This window comes from Dermacentor variabilis, chromosome 10 (genome assembly GCF_050947875.1).
Source record: "Dermacentor variabilis isolate Ectoservices chromosome 10, ASM5094787v1, whole genome shotgun sequence".
NCBI lineage: Eukaryota > Metazoa > Arthropoda > Arachnida > Ixodida > Ixodidae > Dermacentor > Dermacentor variabilis.
The window spans coordinates 127,707,502-127,733,099 of record NC_134577.1 but is presented as its reverse complement, the minus strand read 5'-3'; the positions used below and the strand labels follow the sequence as shown (position 1 = coordinate 127,733,099).

Genomic DNA, 25,598 nt, shown 5'->3' with positions numbered 1-25,598 from the left:
TCGGGATCTGTGCCTCTCCTAAACTGAGGAGGAGGAGGAATAAACTTTTATTGTAGAACCAGCACTTTATGATGGCCGGGCCTAAGCCTCCCACGAAGGGACGTCGAGGGCTTGCCTCGCCGCCGCCTCGCGGGCGTGCTGGGTCGCCCAGGTTTGGTCGTCGAGGGCAGAGCTCCGCAGAGCCTCATGCAACCTCGACGAGAGAGTCGTGGTGTTAGTCTGGGTGTACTGTGCTGGGCACTCCCATAGCATATGCGGAAGCGTAGCCGGGTGAATTCCACAGCACCGGCAGTTGGGGGTAGTGTAGACGTCCGGAAATATAAGGTGGAGGCGGGCGGGTGAAGGGTACGTGTTTGTTTGTAGTAGACGCAGGGTGGTAGCCTGCGCCCGGCTGAACTTTGGGTGAGGCGGGGGGAAGATTCGGCGACTGAGGTGAAATGCCTTAACGAGATCGTTATAAGTTGTCAGACTGTCCCTGGTGTCCAACTCATCTCCAGTGACTCCGGCGCGGTTGACTAGACCTCGCGCAATGGAGTGGGTGACCTCGTTGAGGTTGGGGAGGTGTGGGTGGACAGGGCCCGCATGGGCCGGGATCCATGTTAGGGAGATTATGCTGTCTTTAGAGTGTGGTGCCTGGCAGAGGATGCGAAGAGCTTGGGGAGAAATACGGCCTTTGCTGAAGTTAGTAACGGCTGAGCGAGAGTCACACACTATGGTGTGACAGGTGGGATCCAAAGTGGCCAGGGCGATGGCCACTTCTTAAGCCGTCTCGGAAGTGGGGGTAGTGACGCTGCAGGCGTGGTGTAGGGCTCCATCGCGTGTGGCGACGGCCACAAATCGTGTGCCATGGGAGTATTCGGCTGCATCAACAAATGTGACGCCAGGTACGTGGGCAAGGGCTTTTATGATAGCTCCGGCCTGAGCTTGGCGCCGGGCCCTGTTATATTCAGGGTGCATATTTCTAGGGATAGGGTCTATGTAGATCCAGCTACGGATGTCGGTCGGGATCGGTTGTTTGGGGCCCTGTTGCTGATGGTAGGTGAAGCCAAGTGTGGACAGAATAAAGCGCCCCGTTTCAGTAAGGGTGAGCCGTTCAAGCTGAGAGCGTTGTTTGGCTTCAATGAGTTCGGAAAGGTTGTTGTGAACTCCCAGTTGGTTGAAGAGTTCAGTGCTGGTGCAATGCGGGAGCCCAAGTGCTTGCTTGTAGACCCCTCGTATGAGGGTGTCGAGCTTGTTTTGCTCAGCCCGGTACCAGTTGAGGTACGCAGCAACGTGCGTAATGTGGCATATGACAAAGGATTGGACGAGTCGGAGAAGGCTTTCTTCTTTGAGTCCTCCTCGTCGGTTAGATATACGTTTAAGAAGTCGTAGGGTGTTTTGCGATTGGGCACAGATCTTGTTGAGAGCCAAGGCGTTGGAGCCGTTGGTAGAGATGGTGAGACCGAGAACCCGGATACTAGGGACGTGTGGGATAGGACTGCCATCTTGAAGGCGTAGGGTGATGGCGTCACAGGGTCGGTGATCAGATTGGTGTTTGGGAGGGCGACCCCGCTGAATGGGCTTGTATAACACGCCCATTAACGGGATCGGGATCGTGCAGTGAGCCAGCCAGACTGGGCGGTCACTTCATCTGGCGAAATATCCTGGCCGGCGACCTGGATCTCCATAGCGAAGACAGAGGTGCGGGATCACTCTGGTAGGAGATGTAAACGCCGCGCGCCGAGGCGCGACACGCCGTTGAGACCCAGTCGGTGCAGTCGGAGGCTTAACGACTGGCCAGCTAGGCTTAGCGCGGCGGCGACGTGGCGGGTGGAGAAAAGGTGCGGTTCCCAGGAAAATGGAAAGTCCCACCTGAAAGCGAGGTGTCCACAGAGTCCGGAGAACTTCAAGAATCGTTTGGTGAAAACTTTAGGTCGCTAACCACAGAGAAATCTGCGATAACACTTGAGAAAGCCGGAGCCGACATGAAAACATCCGCACTCCTCGGCCTCTTCTTCTTCCTCCCCCTCCTAAACTGAAAGAAATTTTTTTTTCACCACCTATTTTTTTGTCACATTTAGCGGAATGGCTGTCACTCATCCGAAAACAGTGAGAACCTAGCTAGCATATTTCACTTAGCCAAACGAATCCCGAGACGCAGCTGGATTACTCGCAACGCGCGGCGTTTTGCTCGTGCTTCGGCGTGTTTTCGCGGACAATCGAATTTGTTTATACTTTGGTACTGCTTATATAGCGGTAATGCAATGATGAAGCCAAAGAAGTGCTTTAAAATACGTCTCTTCCACGGAAACCGGCATAAGTCTATCTCCAATGACGCCAATTCTCTGCAACACAATCCAGGAGTGGGTGCCGCGGCCACCACGTGCGCGTCTGCATCGAAGCTTTCGCGCTCGGCGGTACGCTTGAAGCGGAACGCCGGTGTTTCAGCAGCTCTCAAAGCCTGAGCTTCTCCAGAAATGTCTCCATGGAAAAACTCAGAACGCGAATGAGGGGTTCAAAACGTTGTATGGGAGCGCGCTCCGAAGAATGTCTTTCTTGGCCTCAAGACGCTTAAAACAGCGAGAATGGATGCTGTGCTAACTTTTAATGACCGCAGCATTGCTCGAGCCCACATTTTGAGGTCATTCGGAGTTTCTCCAGGACGGTTCACAGTCCAGTGGTTGCGCGCAGCTGACCGGCGGCGACTGTACTTTGCAGAGATTGCTACACGACTGGTCGCTAAGGAGGCCCGGAAAACCAGGTAGCTAGCACAGAAAAGAAGTGTTGACAATGCAGGGGACTACCAGGCTGGTGGCTATTGAAAATATGCGCCAGAATTTGTTTCTATAGTCCTATATTGCAATAAAGCTCTTTCTTCCACTTCAAAGCCAATTATCTCAAAACACCAAATTTTGCTACATTTGACCCTTTCTTTCAGAAACTACAAGCGCTAGGGAGATAATATTTTCCAGATATTGAGCAAACATTACAGACAGCCTACTGAACCAGGATTATAAATATTCTTGTAGGGGATTTTTGTTTACGGGCTATTTACTGCAGATTTTGGCTCTAAAATTTGGTGGGTCCAGTAAAAAAAAAGAAAAGAAATAAAATGAATCTTTTAAAAATAATAATCCTGCTTCAGTAACACTACCTAACATTGCTGATCACAATGCCACCAAGGTTAATGTTCTAACCCCAGCAGATCATGAGAAAAAGGGTCACGAACATAGCCTAAAATGCATGGCAAGAATAGGACCTACCCTGTCCCCTTAAGCCCGCTAAATATCTGCCCCGCACAAGACACTCTTCGACTTGGGTCAGCAGGTATTTGCAACACCTGACTAATCTGCACAGTTTTGCGCAATAAACCTCAACGCTTTCGCCCAGTTCTTGAGTACCCTTGTGAAATTGAGAAGATTTATAGAGCTCATTAGCTGGGTGAACAAATTGCTCCGTGAAACGCTTGACGATGGCCTTGCAGGATAGCAATTCATCTGTAGAAAGCGAAAAAGTATCAAGCAGGGGAGGACATTCAGGGTCCATGCAGTATAAAAGTGAGTGTACTTGTACATTGGGGGAAGCGTGGCAAACTCCACAGACTGCTGCGTAGTCATCATAATGCGTTTTCCACATTGGCCAAGATGCAGCATTGGTGAAGTGGAGCGCGTCTGGTTGCTGAAGGAAAATACCGAGCCGCTTGATATTAAAAGTCTGATGCTTGCTGGCCATGGTTTCTTTTGTGTAGATGAAGACGAATCAAGGCATTCATTTGGGCACTTCTGACACCATGTCGATACCTGCCAACCCTCCTGATTCGCCCGGAAGACTTCCGATTTTGGCTGAACTTTTCGATTGTACGATCACTGTCTTATATCTTCCGAAAAGTTGTCTCTGTTCACGCAATAATGGTTCTTGCGAAACCGGCACCGCAGAATCTGCAGCCACATCGTAATCATCAGCATCACCAACAATGGCTGCACTAGCGCCATCGATATCATCAACTAAGCAGCCGACTACGGTGCCTAGTAAGCCAACTAAAGCCAGAGCCAATGTAGCTCTTGTATTCCATGCATGCCTTCCTCCATCGTGCAATGTTACTGCTGTTTGTGTGTATGATTAGCGTTGGCTAGGCCGTGTGTGCGGTGCACCATGTAAAGTTAGAAACCTTGTGTGCTTGATGCCATGGCGCTATCAAAGCCCAAGAAAAGGTATTTGCAGAAGTTTTTGCGATCTTGCACTTCTGAATTTCTGTGCTTTTTGTCATCAAGAAAAGAACATTTTGCATTTTGTACAACGTGTGGATGCGATGTCAGCGTGCCTCACGGTGCCAAAGGCGACTTCAAACTGCACGTTTCTGCGGCGAAGCATCAAAGCTATGTTCGCACAGCTGAGCAGCACGACAACATAGTGAATTTTCTCCGGAACAACTGTGACAACAGTGTCATACGGGATTCCTCGCCGAACACAACCTACCCCTTAGTGTCAGCGATCACATTGGGGGTCTTTTCTACGGAAAATGTTTCTGAAATGCGACGAGGCGAAGCGTTAAAAATGTGGACGCAACTCTAAAGGATGCTGAGGTGGCAAGGATGTCGAAAGTTGAGGCAGCTCGAACACCGCGTGTGAAGAAGAGACAAGTCTACCTCATCTCCTTGAGCGTCGCAACATCCAAGCGCCTTTACTGCCTCATCGCAATCCTGGCCCCGACACAGGTGGTGCCACCAGACTCATGGATGCATAGATGGCAGCCACAACAGTTGTGACTTGATGCAGAGCTGTCGAGGATGAAGAGCACCAGCTGCATTGTGATGGACAGACGATCTGTTGGCTCTCAGCTCACTAGCACAAAAAAAAAAATAAAATCGGGATGTGTGCACGGTAGTGCAAACCGTGTTGCAAATGAAGGTGCTCGCTGTAGCCTTGCTGTAAAAAAATTCGCGAGGCCTCAATTGCCGCTTCGTTAGCCAATGAGTCGCGAGATGACAAGAAACACAGCTTCCGCACTGCTTTTGTGCGAAATAGAAACAAGATTTGCTCATTCATTCACTAAATAAAAGCGTGTTGATGTAGTCAGCATTTGCGAACTGTTTTCTGGATGCTCGCGATAATTCGACATTCAGTTAATTCCGACATTTTTTTCTGGTCTCGTGAAATCCGAATTAACGAGGTCTTACTGTACTGTTTGCTGCAACCACTGTGGACGAAACCGTGGCTACTGTCGACACAATCATGGACAGTGACTGCGCAGTTATGAACGCACGCGGTCTACGCATGCACCGAGTCGGAACAAAACTACTGTTTGCCGCAATGAAGTCTAGGGTTTGACGAAAACTCGTCTGGTGAGGAAAGAACATGGCTGAATAAACGTACACTCACCAACTGAAAAAATTCAAAACACGGATTGACGTTTCAGCTCCCAATACGGGTGCCTTGTTCACAATGAGCGAATGCATTGTGGTCTTTATTATATATGCGTCGGAAGACTTAATGCGCTTTCGTACAACTCAGGGAGGGGTCCCTGCGTCCGGTTTATTGTGTTGGTAGTAGATTGTATGCAGAATGATTCAAGGAGCAATCGGGATGATAATTTTTTCTCTTTCGATGATAGAAGCCGAATTCCAGTTAATACTGTGTCCAGTCTTTTCGTGGTGCTCTGCCAGGGCGCTGGAGACCGTGTGTCCTTTGGCTACATCATTGCGATGCTGCTGTAGCCTTCTTATAAAGTTCCCCGTCTCGCCTACGTAGCACGCATGGCAGTCCTGGCAAGGAATTTTGTAGATGACGCCCGGAAATATTTCTTTTTCGAGGCGGTCTTTCACTCGGACGAGTAATTGTTTTAGCTTGCTTGAAGGGACGTGGCAGATTTGTACATCATAATCTTTGAAAATTCTTGATATTGACTGACTCACACCTCGTGCATAGGGGAGAGATGCCCGTTTTCTTGTTCTCATTGGCCTTACAGGGGGTTCAGCTGCACGCTTTTCTTCAGTCTTTATAATCTGGCCGGGGTAGCCATTGCTGACCAAATCCTGCGTCACTCTCTTAAACTCGGCTCTGCCTGCGTCAGTAGTCGAGCATAATCGGAATGCACGGGTGAACCATGTGGAGGCAACAGATCGTTTTTGTCCAAGGGGGTGGGCCAAATCAAAGTGGAGATATTTCCCTGTGTGTGTAGGCTTTCGGTAAACACTTGTGGAAAGGCCGGATGCAGTGTGCATGACTTCAACGTCAAGGAAGGCCAAGCCACCATTAACTTCTTCTTCAACGGTGAATTCTATTGTGCTTTGGGAAGAGTTCAGGTGCTGCAGAAAAGGTACGACGTCTTCGCGGCGGATAATAGAAAAACAGTCGTCGACATACCGCAGGAACAATTTTGGGGTGGGCTGAAACGTCATGAGGGCTTTATCTTCGAGGGCTTCCAAAGCAATGTTGGCACATGACGCTGACACCGATGCTCCCATTGCCGTTCCAAAGACCTGCCTTTAAAATGATCCATTAAATGGAAAATATGTGTTGCGTAAGCAAAAATCCAAGAGGCGGCACACGTCGTCGACTTCGAATGGGGTGCGCAAAGGCAGAGATGTGTCGTTTTGTAATGCTGTTCGGCAGCAGTCAACAGCATAATCCACAGGTATGCGTGTGAACATAGACTTAACATCAAAGGAAACCATGACGTCTTCGCTCCCTAAAGTCACGTTCCTGACCTTGTCGACAAAATCAGCGGAGTCATTTACGTATGTCTGCGTTCGTCCAACGAGGGGTCGGAGCACACCATGAAGATAGGCAGAGAGACGGTGCAATGGAGAGCGAGTGTAGTCTACTATAGGCCGCAGCGGGACATTTGCTTTGTGAACTTTAGGCAGGCCGGATATTGCAGGAGCTGAGCCGTTGTGGCACAGCAGCTGGTTATACAGATGCTTCTTTTCGGGAGGCACAAACTTGAAAACGTCAGTCAGTAGCTTCTGAAGTTCTGACTCGGTCTTTCTTGTGGGGTCCCGGTTGACCTTTGAATACGTGGTCAGGTCCTAGAGATGCTCCATCATTTCTGAAATGTAGTTATCCCGATTCATGACAATCGCGGCATTCCCCTTGTCCGCAGGCAAGATGACAATGACTTTGTTATTTTGCAGTCTTTTCATGGCTACTTTATCGAGGTGGCTGATACTTGAGGTCCTAGCATTCCGAAGCTTTGAAAGAGCCCCAACAGCGTGGCTACGTGCTTCGTTTTGCAGAGACGGCTCGACATGGCGTACTGCCTCCTCAACTGCACAAGCTATTTTTCGCATACTTGGCTTGGTACCAATGTTGAAATTCAGGCCGCTGTTTAGTAGATGGAGCTCTGCGGTATCAAGGTCATGCGACGATAAGTTGCAAACACCAGCTTGGTTGTCAGGGGCCTGACGTTTGTCCAGCAGAGACGAAAACTTCTTTTCCTGGCACCTTTCTCTTTTCTGTCGAGTCGCCGTAGCTGCTCCGTTAGAGTAGAGTAAAATCTCGTGGAATTCCGTGGGAGCGGTGCGCTCAAGCGTGCGTTGGCTAAAGAAAACATCGTTCTCCAAGCGCTTTATGGTAGCCTTCGTTTCAAGGATGCGTGCTTGTAAAAGAAGCTTCTCGCAGCGTGAGATAGCATGCTTTCCAAACGGCGTACGAACCAAGACGGGTAGGTCCGAGCGACAAGACACAGTGACCAAGACACTCGTCCGAGTGAAAGACCACCTCAAAAAAGAAAAATTTCCGGGCGTCACCTACAAAATTCCTTGCCAGGACTGCCATGCGTGCTACGTAGGCGAGACGGGGAACTTTAAAAGAAGGCTACAGCAGCATCGCAATGATGTAGCCAAAGGACACACGGTCTCGAGCGCCCTGGCAGAGCACCACGAAAAGACTGGACACAGTATTAACTGGAATTCGGCTGATATCATTGAAAGAGAGAAAAAATTGTTATCCCGATTGCTCCTTGAATCATTCTGCATACAATCTACTACTAACACGATAAACCGGACGCGGGGACCCCTCCCTGAGTTGTACGCAAGCGCATTACGTCTTCCGACGCATATATAATAAAGACCACCATGCATTCGCTCATTGTGAACAAGGCACCCGTATTGGGTGCAACGCAGACTCCACTACTTCGTTTCAGCTCTTTGGTGTCGCAAGTTTATGGTGCGTGGCAAGCTTCAAAAGTTGTCCGAATTAACTGGTGTGCGGCCAAATAGTCCGAAGTGATGAGAGTTAGATTCCATTAGATAATGCACACTCCTGTCGGGACCAGAGGATGAGTCCAAATAATTTGCATTAACAAGGATTTAATTAACGAGGTTTTGCTGTACGTGCGCTCCTTGAATTCCTCGAGAACAGGGGTTGTGGGCAAATTTTCAACATTCGAAGAAACAAACTCCACATCGAGGCTGTGCCATGGACACTGTCTGTAGGGAAACAACAGGCTTGTTTAAATTGAAATTGCTGTCATGGAGCTAGATGAGGCCAGGCCAAGCGTGGAATTCGTATCACTAGGGGTTTGTCTTGCCAGTTTGTTCACACCTCGGCCATCATGGCTCCATTTTTGACCCATAGACTCCAGAAATGTTTGGCTGAAGGTGAGTTTCAGCCATTTGACTTTGATATGACAAATATCCTCGGCTGAAGCCAGACGCTAATAACCATCATGCCTGAAGGCAATTGACGTCATTACAGTAGGAAAGTAAGCTTTGAAAAGCTAGCTCTTGAAGAGTGTGAAATGCTTATTCAACTCGACTGCAAAGCAACTAAGAAGGAGATTTCACTATTTTGTTGTGTATTTATATATGTTTGTTTACCCTTCCTTGAATTTCGTCCTTCAGCATTCTTGAAATCCTTGAATTGTCCTTGCATTTTCAGTCAGTTCTGTATGAATCCTTTTAAGGTGTCTTCAGGGGAACAGTGTCTGCAGTGGAAATGCAGAAGAAATGTAAAAAAAAAAATGAGACAATTATTCAACTCTATTGCGAGTAGGGTTAGTTGGTTGATGTTCATGATAAACAGATCTTGAAGCTCACCAGCACAATAATTTATTAATTAGGCCTAAAGTTTCAGAGCAGTAGTGGAGTACCATAGGGCATTACTCGAGATGAGTCTTTACCACCTGGTGCTCTTCAACATGCTCACAAAGCACGGTACATGAGCATTTTTGCATTCTAACCACATACATCGGACTGCAGGGGAATAGAACTGAATGGGGGCTTTAACAGACGTGATTCTGTGAACAGGGTCTTGTTTGCCTTGTAGCTGCAAGTGTGTATGTGTTTGGCCTCATCTACAGTGCCATGAGGGACCAGTACATGCGGACGGGCGAGGGCTTTCTGCTTGTCTTCGCAGTCAACAACGGCAAGTCATTCGAGGACATCAGCATGTACAGGGAGCAGGTGGGTGAGCCTTGCTGCTGGGCAGCTCTTCACACTAAAATGATTTGTCTACTGATGTGCACTCGGGTGTTGATAATGGCGAAAAACAAAAACGCTGACCGAGGTAAGAGGTAACGTCATTGTGAACAAGGCTTCCATGTGGGAACCAAAAATGTCAAGTTTTAGTCATTTCTCACATTTGTCATAGCCTGTGTTGTTTTTTACCATGATTCTTCCCTCCCAGACGAGATTTCGTCAGACTCTCGACTTTGTGTATTGATAACGCCACCAGAATAGGTGGCGAAATATTTTAGTCTATTGCCGAGTAAAGCCAGCTCAAAGAAATTTACAAGTAAAACGATTGCATTGTGACACACTCCACTTGGAGTGGCGTGTCGCACAAATGCACATGGGAGAGGAAGATCACGATGGGATAAAACACGGGGCATTTTGATATGAATTTTGTGACAGTCATCTAGCCTCCCCTGCACTGATACTAGGCTGTTCAAAGGTGAAGCAGTGCTGTATGTAATATTGCACAATCAAAAGAAACATGATTCTCATACGAAATGGGAATGTGCTGTTGAAGTGGAAATACCAGTGCACTAGGTGGTGTACCAGTGGCGAGAGGCTTGCACCACATAAAACAAAGGACAGAAAGGAGATCTTGCCGTCTCCTCTTCATGTTGCCACTGCTTTAGCTACTGCTATCCTTTAGATCCGGTGTCATGAAAAATGATGCTTATATGCGTAACGCAGCTTACCTAAAACGCAAACCTTCTCGCTCTACATACTGATATATTCCGCACTTGCACATAAACTACGAATTTCAAATGTTAACCTATTGCTTGCCGGAAACCCTCAAATTCATGCTTACTGATGAAGACCTATGTAGATTATCTAGTGACACTACTTAACATGCTATATATATATATAAAACTTGCTGTTCTTGTTACTTTATTTATTACTGGTGTTACACTTGCAGAAGACACGCTGTCCAGCTGTTTTGTAGTTTTTTTGCATTTGATTATCAATAATTGTAACTTGAAGTGGCCCAAATTTTTTTCAACTTATGCAGGAGTTCGAATTAAAAAGAGCTCAGTGAATTGAGGGCTTGCATGCAGCACTGCCTTTTGCGGTGCTTGTGTGCTGAGCCAACGTGAGCAATGATTCCCGTAAGTGTGGCTTCACAACAGCGCGGCGTATGATGCCGTGACGCCACACTTTGCGACTTTTTTGCTGCTGTGAAGCTACAGCTCCAGGCAAAATTTGCATATAACAATCATTCCGACTTTACTGTTACTTTTTGAGCTTTTGATGGGGATTATAGTGCGAAAATGTGGCACGGTACAAGCTTGTTTATTCTCATTAATTAGGAAAATCGGATAATTTGGACTCGTCCTGTGAGCCCGGCTGGCGTATGCATTATTTAATGTAATTAAACTCTCCTTAATTCGGATGTATTTGACCCCGCACCAGTTAATTCAGACAACTCTCAGAGTGTGGCGAGCTTTAAATGTACAATGCAGATGTGCAAAAGGCGGTGCAAGCGTCAAACCGAAACGAGGTAATGGGGTCCGCATCACCGTAGTCATCGGTGGGAACTGTACGGGAACTACAGGAACGGCGGAACTCCTCGAGCCTAGTTGCGCCTTCATAACCTTTATTCTAGCATATACCGTCATGCATGACACCACATTGTCTGCATACCTTTAGAACTGCGTAGTTGCTGGTTGCCATCCATCATGATCGTGTTGATAGCGCTTGTGGTTTCATCCACATTGGTTGCAGTGAACAGTAGTTTCGTTTTAACTTTGTGCCTGAATGGACTGCATGCGTTCGGAAATGTGTGGTCACCGACCATGATCACACATGTCAGTGGTGACAGCGATTTCGTTTGCAGCGGTTGCCGCAAGCATTAGTTTCGTTTTGACTCGATACTGACACGTGTACTGGTCTTTATCGGGCGACATGTTTTGGCCACCTAACAAATGTTATCGCACAGCGCAGGGCGCGCCTGCATGTAAAAGAAGTTTCTGGAATGTTATCGATAGTTCCGTCCACTGTCTTTCGCCGCAACTTGTGTAATCTGATTGCATGTATGTGCGACGCGAATAGTGTAGAACTTTGTGGAAGACACGCGGGTCCCAGCGGTTAATCTGGAACATTCGATGACTAATCTATAAAAGCCGACGCGCTTGACCCGCTGATTAGATTTTCGACGATCGCTGACCGTGTTCGTCGCTATCGTTGTGCCATAAGTGTAGCCTGTTTTGTGGGCACAGGTTCGCCCAATAAAAGTTAGTTTTGTCGTTCACAGCATTGCTACTGTGTTATTCAACGTCACCACCACATGACATCTGGTGGAGGTGCTAGTGCGTTCATGTACCGAACGCCCCCGCAACGCCACGATCCAAGCCCAAAGCCCGAGGACAAAACCAACATCGCCCAAGACCAACGTGCTAGCCGCAGACTGCAAGGACTGCTCCCAGAGCACGGACTTCTACTTGAGTTGACAAAGAAGATCGTGGTAAAAACAACCCCAATGGCTGCCCCAGCGTCCCCTGTTATCCTACAACCTCAGGACCCACTGACCTTCTATGGAGCAGCGACTGAAGACCCAGAATCCTGGCTGGAGACCTACGAACGAATCGTGACTTTTAACAACTGGGACTCCGACGACAAGCTGCGGCATGTATACATTGCCTTAGAAGATGCCGCCAGAACGTGGTTTGAGAACCGGGAGTCGACCTTGACAACATGGGACCTCTTCCGTAGCGGCTTCCTGCGCACCTTTACGAGCGTCGTGCGCAAGGAAAGGGCTGAAGCTGTGCTGGACGCCCGAGTGCAGCTACCTAATGAAAACGTTGCCATCTTCACGGAAGAAATGAACCATCTGTTCCGCCACGCCGACCCAGATATGCCCGAGGAGAAGAAAGTCCGCCTTCTCATGTGCGGTGTGAAGGAAGAACTTTTCAGCGCAATGATACGAAGCCCACCCAAGACCGTAGAAGAGTTCCTTCGCGAGGCCACCAGCACCGAGAAGACACTCAAAATGCGGAACCGGCAATTCAAGTGGCAGACCTGTCTTGTTTACTTGGATGACGTCGTCGTCTTCGCCGAAAATTTCGACGATCACCTTAGGTGGCTTGCGACAGTACTAGAGGCCATCAACTCATCAGGGCTCACTCTGGAGCCAGAAAAGTGCCGCTTCGCTTACGATGAGCTCCTGTTCCTAGGCCACGTCATCAGCAAGTCTGGAGTCCGCCCCGACCTGCAGAAGACAGCTGCCATTGCAATGTTCCCACAGCCCATCGACAAGAAGGCAGTGCGTAGATTTCTTGGCATGTGTGCCTACTACAGGCGATTTGTGAAGGACTTTTCACGTATCACTGAGCTGCTGACACAGCTAACTAAATGTGACGTCGAGTTCAAGTGGGAAACGCCGCAGGCCGACGCATTTCAAGAACTCAAACGACGCATGCAGTCGCCGCCCGTACTTGCGCACTTCGACGAGCATGCCGATACCGAAATCTACACTGACACCAGTAGCCTAGGCCTCGGTGCTGTGCTAGTCCAGAGAAAAGATGGTCATGAACACGTGATAGCTTACGCTAGCCGGTCGTTGTCAAAAGCGGAAGGTAATTATTCTACAACCGAAAACGAATGCCTCGCCATCGTTTGGACTACAGTGAAATCTCGCCCGTACCTATATGGCAGGCCATTCAAAGTCGTCAGCGACCATCACGCTTTATGTTGGCTAGTGAACTTAAAGGATCCTTCAGGACGGCTGGCGCGGTGGAGCCTAAGACTGCAAGAATATGATATCGCTGTAACCTATAAGTACGGACGAAAACGCTCTGATGTTGATTGCCTATCACGCGCCACCATTGACTCGCCGCTGCAAGATGACGAAGATGATGACACCTTCCTTGGCATTTTAAGCGCAGGAGACTTCGCTGAACAGCAGCGAGCAGACCCAGAGTTGAAAAACCTCGAGTATTTGGAAGGGCACACCGACGTTGTCCCTAGGGCATTTAAGCGAGGATTATCTTCGTTCTCGCTTCAAAACAACCTACTCGTAAAGAACTTCTCTCACCAGTGCGCGCCAACTACCTTCTTGTTGTCCCGTCAGGACTGCGTCCAGAAGTATTGCACGCCCTACATGACGATCCGACCGCTGGACACCTCGGATTTTCCCGGACACTATCGAGGATACAGGAAAGGTATTATTGGCCGCGCCTGACCACCGACGTTGCCTGTTATGTCAGAACATGCCGAGACTGTCAGCGACACAAGACACCACCGACAAGACCAGCCGGATTACTACAGCCAATCGAGCCTCCTTGCTGACCATTCCAGCAGATTGGGATGGACTTGTTGCGACCCTTTCCGACGTCAACAACCGGAAATAAGTGGATCGTCGTGGCGACAGACTGCCTCACCCGCTTCGCTGAAACTAAAGCACTGCCGAAAGGTAGCGCCGCCGAAGTGGCGAAATTCTTTGTCGAAAACATCCTGCTGCGACGTAGCGCCCCAGAAGTCCTCATCACCGACAGAGGAACGGCCTTTACAGCGGAGCTCACCCAGGCCATCCTGCAATACAGTCAGACAAGGCACAGGAGGACAACTGCCTACCACCTACAGACGAATGGTCTTACAGAGCCGCTGAATAAGATCCTCGCCGACATGCTAGCAATGTACGTCGACGTCGAACACAAGACCTGGGATGCCGTCCTGCCGTACGTAACATTCGCTTACAAGACGGCGGTGCAAGAAACAACACGGATCACGCTGTTCAAGCTGGTCTATGGCAGGAACCCGACGACGACGCTCGATGGCATGTTGCCGCACGTAACTGACGAAGAGAATCTTGAAGTCGCTACCTATCTCCAGCGCGCCGAAGAAGCCCGACAGCCCGCCCACCGTTGGATCAAAAACCAGCAGCGTACCGACAGCCGACACTACAACCTCCGACAATGCTTCGTCGAGTACCAGCCCGGCGACCGTGTTTGGGTATGGACCCCGATACGCCGACGAGGACTGAGTGAGAAACTATTGCGACGCTATTTCGGACCCTACAAGGTCATTCGCCGTATTGGCGCACTGGACTATGAGGTCGTGCCAGACGGCATTTCGCATTCACAGCGGCGTCGCGCACGACCTGAAGTAGCCCACGTGGTGCGTCTTAAACAGTTTTAGGGATGCTAACGAACTTTCCTTATTTTGTTTTTTCTTTGCTGCGAGTGCTTATTTATTACTTTCATTTGTTTGCAGCATCGGGTCGATGCTTTTTAAGAGGGTGGTATTGACATGTGTACTTGTCTTTATCGGGCAACACGTTTTGCCGCCTAACAAATGTTATCGCACAGCGCAGGACGCGCCTGCATGTAAAAGAAGTTTCTGGAATGTTATCGATGTTATCCGTCCACTGTCTTTCGCCGCAACTTGTGTAATCTGATTGCATGTATGCGCGACGCGAATAGTGTAGAACTTTGTGGAAGACACGTGGGTCCCAGCGGTTAATCTGGAACATTCGATGACTGATCTATAAAAGCCGACGCGCTTGACCCGCTGATCAGATTTTCGACGATCGCCGACCGTGTTCGTCGCTATCGTTGTGCTATAAGTGTAGCCTGTTTTGTGGGCACAGGTTCGCCCAATAAAAGTTAGTTTTGTCGTTCGCAGTATTGGTACTGTGTTATTCGTCACCACCACGTGACAATACAATGCATGTGCAGCGTCACAAACACGGTGGAAGCTATCGAGGATGAAAAGGGATTCTTCTGCAGGCTGGCATCAAACCTGCCAGCTACATTTGCGATGGACGTATGATCTGTAACCGCCCAGCCCCTGGTCAAAAAATCACCAGGATGTGCGCGTGGTATTGAAAAGAATGTCTTGGATGAACATATGAGTCTTGTGCCATGGCCGCACTGCAAAGAAAGTGCGAGGCTGTGGCCAGTGCTGGTCCACCACAGGGACGAGCATTGCGCCCTTTCACACTGCTTGTGTGCTGAATGGAAAACAGGATTTGTTGATTCATTTAGCGTAAATGCGCACAGGTTTAGTAAGCATTTGTTTATTGTTTTTGTTGATACCCTCGATAATTTGACATTCGCTTAGGTAATTCAGACATGACTCTCAGTCCCCTGAAATCCGAATTTATGAGCTTTTATGGCATCGGAGCAGGCCAGCAGTCGGTTCCCAGCCGCACTGCAGGGTTGAAAACATCGCCGTGCGAGTTAGTACGCTGCTGGGAGCACGGTTGGGGGTGTGATATTTCGTTTCATTTCATTTATTTTCACCTTAAAGGCTCAAACGCATTACATGAGGGGGGTCATACTAGGTGTAATATACAATGCAACAAAAACTCAGAGAAGGAAAGAATGCAGTACAGAAGGTAAACAATCCAAGAGCAATGACAATATTACAAAGCGGGACAACCGGCATAGGAAGAGTATCAGTTAGATTGCCACATGTGATTGTTTAGTATTTTGTGGAAAGTTTGTAGGCTACTGCACGTGCCTATATTATTGGATAGGTTGTTCCATAGCATTATACTATTGGGAAAGAATGAGTTGTTCATGGCAGAACTTTGGCTGTTGATTGGTGCTATAGGGTGGCTGGGGTTTATGTGGGATGTAGTTCGATGTGATGGTTGCAGGAGGAGGCGTCATGATCGAGGGTGATAGAAAAAACCATGGATAAGGCACAGTCGGGAAAAGATAATGACGAGATTCAAGGGACGGCATATTCAGTGATTCTTTCAGTGTGGTGATGCTGGTATCGTTTGAGTACTGGGAGCATATAAAACGGGAGGCGTGGTTTGGGATCCTTTCTAAATCGTTAGTAAGATAAGTTTGTGAGGGGTGCCAAATTGAACAAGCACACTCGAGTTTCGGTCGCACGAAAGGTTGATAAGCTAGCTCTTTTATGTTCGTTGATGCTAATTTCATGTTGCGGCGAATGTATCCGAGTGTGCACGAGGTTTCTGCGCAGATGGATTGAATATGGGTTGACCATGATAGCAACAGTGACATATGCACTCCGAGGCATTTGTATGACAATGTACGGCTAACCGGAAATGACTTGATCCTATAGGTGTAATGTGCTGTGCTGATTTTGCGGGTGAAAGACTTCATTTTACATTTAGTAAGGTTTAATGGCATGAGTGATTTATCACACCAAGTTGCAATTACTACAAGGTCATGTTGAAGTGTAGTTCTGTCGTCTGGATTTTGCATGGGAGAGTATAAAATGCAAACATCGGCAAAAAGTCCTAACTTGGCTAGTATGTTGGTGGGCAAGTCGTTTATGCATATTAGGAAGAGAAGCGGGGAGAGGCAGGCACCCTGGGGTACGCCTGACATTACGTCAGAGGGAGGCAAGTCCTAGTTATTAGGGCTTGTGAACTGCTTCCAGCTTTTAAAAAAAGTTTCTAGCCAGGAAATTATGTTGGGAGACAGGCCAAGGTTGCACATCTTAGAGAGTAATTGGTTATGAGGGACACGGTTGAATGCCTTAGAGAAATCTGAAAATATGGCATCAATTTGGAAGGTTTTCATCCATGTAAAGTAGTATATCGTGTGTGAATTCTGCTAGTTGAGTTTCACACAACTGTTTCCAGAAACCATGTTGGGGATGAAAGAAAAAATTGATGGATTCCAGATAGGTCATTAGGTTTGAAGCTATGATATGTTCGAGCATTTTCGATTGGATGCTGGTTAAAGATATAGGACGCTAATTTGCCGGGTTCGTGCAATTACCTGTTTTAAAAATTTTGATCATCTGAGCTTTCTTTCAATCGGCAGAGACGTTTCCTGTTCGTAATGATTGCGTGAAGATGAATTGTAGTATCTGGCTTGAGACTGATATGGTACCTTTTAGTAATTTGCTTTTGATGTTGTCACAGCTGGCTGAGGATGAAAATTTGAGATCGTTAATCAGTTTAACTATTCCCTCTGGGCAGATTTCAATTCCTGGCATTGCTGTAGAGGCAGAATCGGGAAATGTTCCTGTATCAGTGGCTTTATTAGCAGCGGGAAACACAGACAAAAATGATCGTTCAAAGCAGAAGCGCAATGTGTAGCATTGACAGGGTTACCGTTTGTGAGGTCTATTCGATTAGGTTGTGACGTAGGGGAATGCATGCGCCAAAATTTTTTTAGGGCTTGTTTGAAGTATTGAGAGTAGGTTGTCAGAAAAGAATATGCTTTTTGCAGCTTTGAGTTTGTTTCTAAGTATTGTTTAACGCATGAGCTGTACCGCTCCCATGCAGTTGCATTTTGGCTTAGTTGAGCCATTCTGTAGAGGAGTTTCTTGCAGTTGCATATATTTTAAGCTGTCTGTTAAACCATTGGAAGTTAGAATCGGATTTAATAACTAAAGTAGGGATGTATTTGTTCTTGAGGTTGAGCGTCGTAGTCTTAAAAAGCTCCCAATTAGCACTGACACTCCAAGTTAGGCATGTATTCCTGAAGTTAACTAAGAAATTGGTGAGTTCAAAATTAATGGCATCAAAATTTCCTATATTGCAATCCTTGATTACTTTCTGAGTAGGCGATTTCTTTTTCAGAGGAGTGATGATGCAAATATGAATTTGATTGTGGTCACTGAGACCGGGGAGCATATTAATGGTTTTTATGTCGTCAGGGCCTACAGTTAGCAGTAGGTCGAGGATATTATTACCCCTGATAGTGCAATTTAGGGCCTGGTGAAGATTGAAATCAAGTACAGTGTTTAAAAATTGTTCTTCTTCTTGCGGAGACCCATTCGACACTGGAAGCAACGGCCAGCTGATTGCTGGATAATTGAAGTCCCCGAATAGAAATATTGGTGCCTTAGGATAATTATTTGTTACAGTAGTTAGGGATTCATGAAGTAGGTCGCAGAGGTCAAAGTGGTTGTCCGGCGGCCTATAGCAGGAACCAAAAACAAATTTTAAGGCTCCTTTTAATAAGAGTACCCACATAAATTCTGTTTTCATCATTGAGGATATGTGAGGAAGGTAGGGTATTTTTAATGGCAATAAGCACGCCACCTCCTATCTTGCCTTTTCTATCACGCCAAAAAATAGTGAAATTCAAATCTGAAGGAAACGCTTCTGTATCTATGATGTCTTCAAGCAACCATGTTCAGTTAGTACAACTATGTCAGCACTGATGTCATTGATGAAACTGTGAAGTTTGTCGCGTTTAGGGATTATGCTTCGTATGTGAATGAATGCAGTGTTTAGAAATGTCATAGGATGGATATACATGTTGCACGAGGTGGAATGTTTCGAAAAATGTCATGTGCTGCCATCAGACATGGCATCTGATGGTGAGTTGTTCTGCAATGTAATTGTGGGCAAGTTGCCGAGTTCCGTGATGCTGTCAATTATTGCATCACAGAAGTAGGTCTTGTTCCCAACAATAAGTTTGCCCACCCTCAACTTAAACGGACGCTTTTGTGGCCGAATGAAATGCAGCAGCTTAGCACGTGCAATGCGAGTGGTTGCAGCAAAGTCCTCTCTCACAGCGAAAACGGTTTCTTTTAGCTTATTTCCACAGTTGGGAATTTTTTCTTTTGTTTTTAAGTGGACCAGCTTTATCAGGACTGAGTGTTTATTTCTCATGCGCAAATTTTCCAATTCAATGAGCTCGCTGAATGGCATTTGGTTCAAAGGTAATACCTAGTTGATTATTGCAAAATTTTATTATGTTAAGCTCTGATTCTTCCCACGTTTCTTCTGCAGAGTCATCAATTCCTGGAAAAAGAAAATTGTTACGGAGCAGGCGATTACTAGCGCCGGTATTAGCGGCTTTTAGTGTTTCCATTTCACGTTTCATTTTGACTGCGTCTGCAGGTATGGCGTTCGGTGAGGGCTCGATTTGGACAGATTCCAGCGATGTAATGTTAGTGTTGAGAGAACTGTTTCATGGTTAGTTTCCACTGCTTTGAACTGGTTAATTTCTGGGCGAATGGTTAAGACAGTTTCCTCAAGCTGCTTGATAGCCTCAAAGGTAGCTTCTATCTGAGCTTTAGTTGGGCTGGGGTTTAGCTCCACATCGCCGGATAACAATAAAATTAACTGTGAAAGCAATTGCAGGGCGAACACATCGTAACACATACATAACGAGTTGCGTAATTTGAAGTCGTAGGGGCATGGCACCGCAACAAGGAAGTAGTTACTGGTCGAGTATTGCTTACAATGGCTAAGGTAACTAGCCTGGAATGAAACGAGCGGCGTGATCATTCTGCACCAAACGGCGTCGTGCCCTGGGTTTTCGGCGGTCGGTCGTAGATTAAGTAGGGTGCGCTCGCCCCACGTGATTGGATATGTGTGAATTAATTGTTGCAAACACTTATGCATTCGAATTACAGGTCGTTTTTGCTGATTGAAATACATAATTATGGTTCTGTCACTAATTTTGAGAGGGCCACAGCGTCAGTTCAAACTAACCGAAAGTTTTAATTAAGTGGGTTTGAATTAACAAGATTCTACTGTATTATGGGCAAAGTACGCATAATTATGTTGCCTTCAAGCTGCTATTGTAAACTTTGGGGTACCATCAGTAAACTATGGGTGGTAGTTAAATTTCTCTGCTAGTTCGAGCGGACTGCGCAAATGTGGTCAATAGCTTTATCTTTTATGCTCTCTGGTGCTGTTTGCCACCTCTCACAAACCAACCAGCCCAGCAGTACGTTTCGACTACCAGTGAAAGCTTACTTCACAAATACATGTGACGTGAGGCATCAAAAGCATCTCTGTGTGGTGTTCACGAGGTGTGCATCCACTCTGGGAATTGTGCAGTGGTAGGCACTGTCTACGATAGGCAGCACAGGCATAAGGCGCCACGGGACACGTGGCAGGACGCCAGGAAATGATCCTTGCGAGAACACCAATGCTTGGTCTGAAAGCGTTCTCCCTGCAGGCTGTCAATTGCAAGAAGAGCTGAAGAGGAGACTGGCATACCTCTAGTGTTTCATACGATGTGAGGACACGGCACACTCGATGCTGTGTGGCTACAGCTGACGAAGTGCGTGTGCTGCCCTTGTAGGAGGTCATTTCCAAAGTATTTTTTCTCCGGAATATTTAGGTCCAAATTTATGCACTCCTTTCTTACCTTGCGATTTCATAACACACAAAATTTAATGTAACAATGTTGAGTGCCACCGTTTACAGCTTTGTTATATGTCGTAGGACTTGCTTCTGCTCAAAGACAAAAGCAGCCTCTGTAGAAGAGGCACCTAATCGGCAGTGCCGCAGCAAGGTGCTGTAGCTAGGAGCGCAGAGCACGCCTTTTCCTCACATGTCTTGTGGCATGTGTAATAAACACGGGTGATTTTGCATTATTGCAGATATTGGGATACTCGGTATGGACAACTATGATCAAAGTAAAGCGAGTGCACGGGTGCCTACGCCAGCGGCTGCACTGTCTATGGGCCGCTGCCTAAAGTGACTACTGACTTTATGGATAGGCCTGCTGTAGGTCTTTAACATTGCCCCATATTCATGTAAAAACATTAGGAGCAGTTTCCCACTTGCCACTCTTCCTGACAAAATTTGTGCCTACAGACATCGTACAGGAGAACAGCGCATAAATCAGGTAGGCGAAGGGAGACATAGAGAAAACGAACACAGCAGTGCTACACGGACATGTTAGCATGCATGCAACGTGTCTCCTGCCAACAACCTTCTTTCAGAGGTGGGAGATAAAAATTGGCTCTATTCATGCATTGATTCACGGGCTCTTATAATTTGTTTCTCCAAGTCTTAATAAAATCAAAAGCACAACAAGCACAAACTGGATTACAAGTTTCTTTAGTTTGACACCCTGATATGTACCGTATTTACTCGAATCGAGGCCGGCCCCGATTCCAAGCCGACCCCCGAATGTCCAAAGCCAGAAAAAAAATAAACTTACCTCTAACGTAAGCCGAACAAAACAATGAGGACAGCATTCACAAAATGAAAACAGCATTTATTTCATTTGAAAATGCCGAGCTCACTCTACATAATCATTGCTTCTAGCGTCAAAGCGTGGTGCGATCTCGGTGAACAGTTCCTCTCAATTATCGCGCGCTTCCTTATCGCCATAATTTCCTTGTGGCAGCACATGCAAAAGGCTTCTCCTGTTGCCCTCTTCAACGATGGAGGTTTTTCTCATTAATGCTAAAGTCCCACCCGACTTGAACGTTTGACATTACCTCTATGGCTAGCACAACTTTTCGTTTGTGGCATCACCTGTTTGGTGCCAGTATGATAACGCCATGCCGCACACTGATACTTAGCCACCAGACCGATACGACACAGGTCTAAATGGCAACATCACTCGTGTACTTTGGTTGGCTGCTGGTGTGACTAGTAGTGGCTACGATACTGACTTTTTTACATGATGCTCGCTATGCACCAGATTTATCATTTTTAATTATAAACACATTTTTTTTAAATCCTCAGATCTAAGCCGACCCTAGAGTTTGGTACGTGATTATTTGAAAAAAGCTATCGGCCTAGATTCGAATAAATACGGTATGTACTACCAATGTTTTCAGGGCCCATTATGTGAATGTCATGATGAACATGTGGTTGTGGGGAGATGAGAAGTGCCTCTAGCTTATGTGAAGGTGAAGACAAATGACGTCCGTGCACTTTTTCAGTGTGCGTTGTCTTCTCTGATTTGTTTCAGGCACATCTTCCAGAATGAGTAGATACCAACTCGGCTAATTGAGTGCTCCTAGAAGCTGAAGTTTCTTGGCATGTGTGGATTGTGCTGACTTGCACAACTTTTATACTGGCTGTGTCTTGTATAAAGAGGAGCTGTCTGTGTAAATTGCTTGTCCTATAATTTCACTGCATAGTCAAGTGTGGACATATGACTTGCTTTTTTGAAACCAGAAAGCTCATCTTGTAGCCTTCGGTGGGTGCAGTCATCTTGAGTGTCATGCACTTGACTATTTCAGTGTGCTACACTAGTCTCTTGAGGCCGTGCCTATTGTTGCTCTGAAGAGCTGCCACCTTTCCTTTCCATGCGACCAGCACTGAAATGCTTATGCTGGGCATTGCGCGGACCAGATGTCTGTGAAACCAGCACAGACTGAGCTCACCACAGTGTGCATGCTGTTGATGGAATGCGAGTAGTGTGCTTGCTTTCACTCCCTCTTTTTTCTGCAATTTCAGATCAAGAGGGTTAAAGATGCAGATGACGTGCCCATGGTCTGTAAGTAGCCTTTGTATGTTTTTCAGCGTGCTTCTTTTGGTATGTCAGGTTGTTGTTAAACTTGAAGGAAGCAGCACAAAATATGATTGAAGATGGCAAATGACAAACAGTACTGACTAACAACCAATATTTTATTGCCATTAATGTCATTATTTACTGCGTACATTGTTTGTAATTTGTTTAGCGTTTTTCCGGGGACCGCTTTCAACCTGCTAACAACTGTTGATGTATATTCAGAGCGCAGTCCATTCATGGAAAAAAGAAATATGCCTTATCACAAGAATGGAACACATTGAGTGTGGAACACTATGCTCAAGAACGACCAGTAGAAATTTTCCTTCTTCATGGTGTTTGCTCCATGCTCAACACGACCCTACTCATTACACTTTTGGATTTATAAAGCAGAGGTGATTGAACATTGTGTACCTTATCAGATTGGCGTTGCCTTCTGCCTGATGCAGTGTACTATAGAAAACTCTTTATTTGCATTTTGAAGGGAATAGCTTGGTTACCAGCGGAAAAAGAATTCTAAGTCGTCCTATTGAATTTGCACCATTGTCACTACTCTGGTATATCAGTCTGACAATGTGAACTTGAGCATTTTACTCTTTTACTGGGCTATTTTGATGCAGAGTATTTTTGTCACAAGTTCCTGTGTTGAGTATTTCATTTGTTTAGAATGCCGTGTATGCTCCCTTATTGGCTAACAATAACTACTGTAAAACCTCGATAATTTGAACTCTGTTGATTCGAAATTTCAGTCTCAAGAATTTGAGCGGTCCCGTCATTTACAATGCAAATTCTACTGGGTAACTTGAATAGCCTGTACCGCTCTACCTAGACAATTCGTAGTTTCCAGCTGGTAGCAACGTGCGGCTCTTAGGTTAGGGCACTACATAGCTGCCCCCCACCGTTTCAAAGGGGATAACCGCAGCTCATTGTCATTGTCACCAGCAACCTCAGCAAAGCAATAGACAGCATCGCCAGCGATATTGCATTTTTCAGTTACTTGTTTTCCACGTGTAGGGCTGCATCACATTCTGGGCTTTCCTCCGTGCCTCTGCACCTGCATCGTTATCCGCCGTGCTGGTCGGGGGTGTGTGTGCAGCTGTCTACCGCGTGCATTGCTTGTGCACTGCTCATCTGCCAAAGAAGTTCAACAAGACGTTGCGAGAGAGAGAGCACTTTATTTCCACCCATCGGGGAGTACGGGTGATCGGGGTGAGATGCAGCTCCCCCTTTCACCGTCTACTTCCCCACTAGACGTCGGCTGGAATTAGTTGGCTTCCGGCGGCAGCCTGGGCTTGACTGTTGACTTGTTTTTGGGCTTGTTCTTCCTGGCTACGGAGGGAAGATTCCTATGACTCTTTATTTCCATGTAGACCGTTTAGTGCTGGGCAAGCCCAGAGCATGTGATTACCTCGGTCTTAGGGTCACTATGCCTTCATAATTTTTGCATTTGAAAGAGTGCACCTCAGCATGCCATTTGTGTAGGATATGCGGGTTTGAGAAGGTACCCGTCTGCAGTTTTCGCCAGATTACTACTTCCTTCTTTGTGAGAGATCTATGGGGGGAGGGAGGGTTCTCCTGCCCATTTTATAGTGTTCTAGAATTTCTCTTTATGTGGTTAGGTCTCGCTTCTTGGACAAGGGAGTAGCCTGCCTGCGTTGGGGCCCGGTATGTGCGAGTCTTCGGGCGACCTCGTTGGCGATCTCATTCCCTGTGAGTCCACTATGGGCGGGCGCCCATATTCTAATTAGGTCGTTGGGTACGTTCTCCTTGCCTACCTGTAGAATTTTGCCAGCCTCTTTGGACACCTTGTCAGTGTCATAGGCTTTGATTGCAGTTTTAGATTCGGCAATAATTATTCTGGTTGATGGGCTTGTGATTGCCAGGGCAACCGCCGCCAGCTCTGCCTCCTCTGGTGAAGAGTGTTTCATGCTACAGCTCGAGATTAGCTCGCCCTTCTGGGTACTCTGCCGCATCGGCGTACACTACCCCTTGTTTTTGGAGGAGGGAGCTTTGGAGTCTTTGGACTCTGCTTCTCGTACGTTCCTCGTTGTGTATGGGGTGCATGTTTCTTGGGAGCGCGGGTATTCTTAACCTGTTGGTAATTTCTTTGGGGATGGTAGTTATCCCCTCTCGCGATTCTGGGCTCTGGTAGCCCAGTTTCCTAAGGATGGATTTGCCCATTTTGCTGCCAGTTAATCTGACATATTGTGCCGTGAGTTTCGCCTCGCACATTTCTTCTAGGGTCTTTGACACTTCTAGGTTGAGGATCGTCTCGGTTGATATGCCCGGTGGTAAACCTAGGGCTGTTTTGACACCTTTCCTGATGAGGATGTCTACCTTGTATCTCTCTGCTTTAGTTGTCTTTAAGTACGGGATAGCATAGGTGATTCGGCTAATGATGAGAGTTGCCTTAAACAAGCTCAGAGGAAAAACCGCGGCTGGCCCAGATGGGGTCAACAATAAGATGCTTAGAAACCTCGATGACAACTCCCTTCAGCAACTAACGGCATTCATGCAAAAGTGCGGGGGGAGAAACCTGGGGAGTGGAAGAAAGCAAATCTAGTTCCTCATCCCCAAACCAGGGAAAGAACTCAAACTAGAGAACCTTAGGCCAATATCGTTAACCTCCTGTGTAGGCAAGCTCATGGAGCACCTCGTACAGAACAGGCTCAACGGATACTTGGAAAGTAAGGAACTCTACCCAGACAGCATGTTTGGATTCAGGCAACAACTATCCACAAATGACGTCATGCTACAACTCAAAGAACAAGTATTAGAAAGCAAGACTACTGTATAATGCGGAATATAGGTCGATCCCCTTACATTGAAGCAAAGAAGTCAACATAAAAGTTATAAGGCACAAAACTGTTTTATTTAGTGGTGCCGCCAGTCGTCACCTGCTCATTCGTCTGAGCTGTCTCAACTCTTGTCCGAAGACGACTGCTTTTCGCTTGCTGCGTCCCACAACATGTCATCCTCAGTGCCGTCCAAGGAGTTGCTAATGCAACACTTCTTGAAT

At 46.9% G+C, this 25,598-nt stretch overlaps 1 protein-coding gene across 2 annotated transcripts in view; it reads left to right on the top strand.

Moving 5' to 3' along the window:
* Positions 1 to 25,598, top strand: part of Ras85D (GTPase ras-like protein 1) — a 137,861-nt gene that overhangs the window by 53,842 nt on the left and 58,421 nt on the right. For both annotated transcript variants that reach the window (XM_075673385.1, XM_075673384.1), the window contains exons 5-6: positions 9,281 to 9,383; positions 22,528 to 22,567. In XM_075673385.1, the coding sequence (XP_075529500.1) occupies positions 9,281 to 9,383; positions 22,528 to 22,567 (143 nt within the window). The remainder of the gene's footprint in view (positions 1 to 9,280; positions 9,384 to 22,527; positions 22,568 to 25,598) is intronic.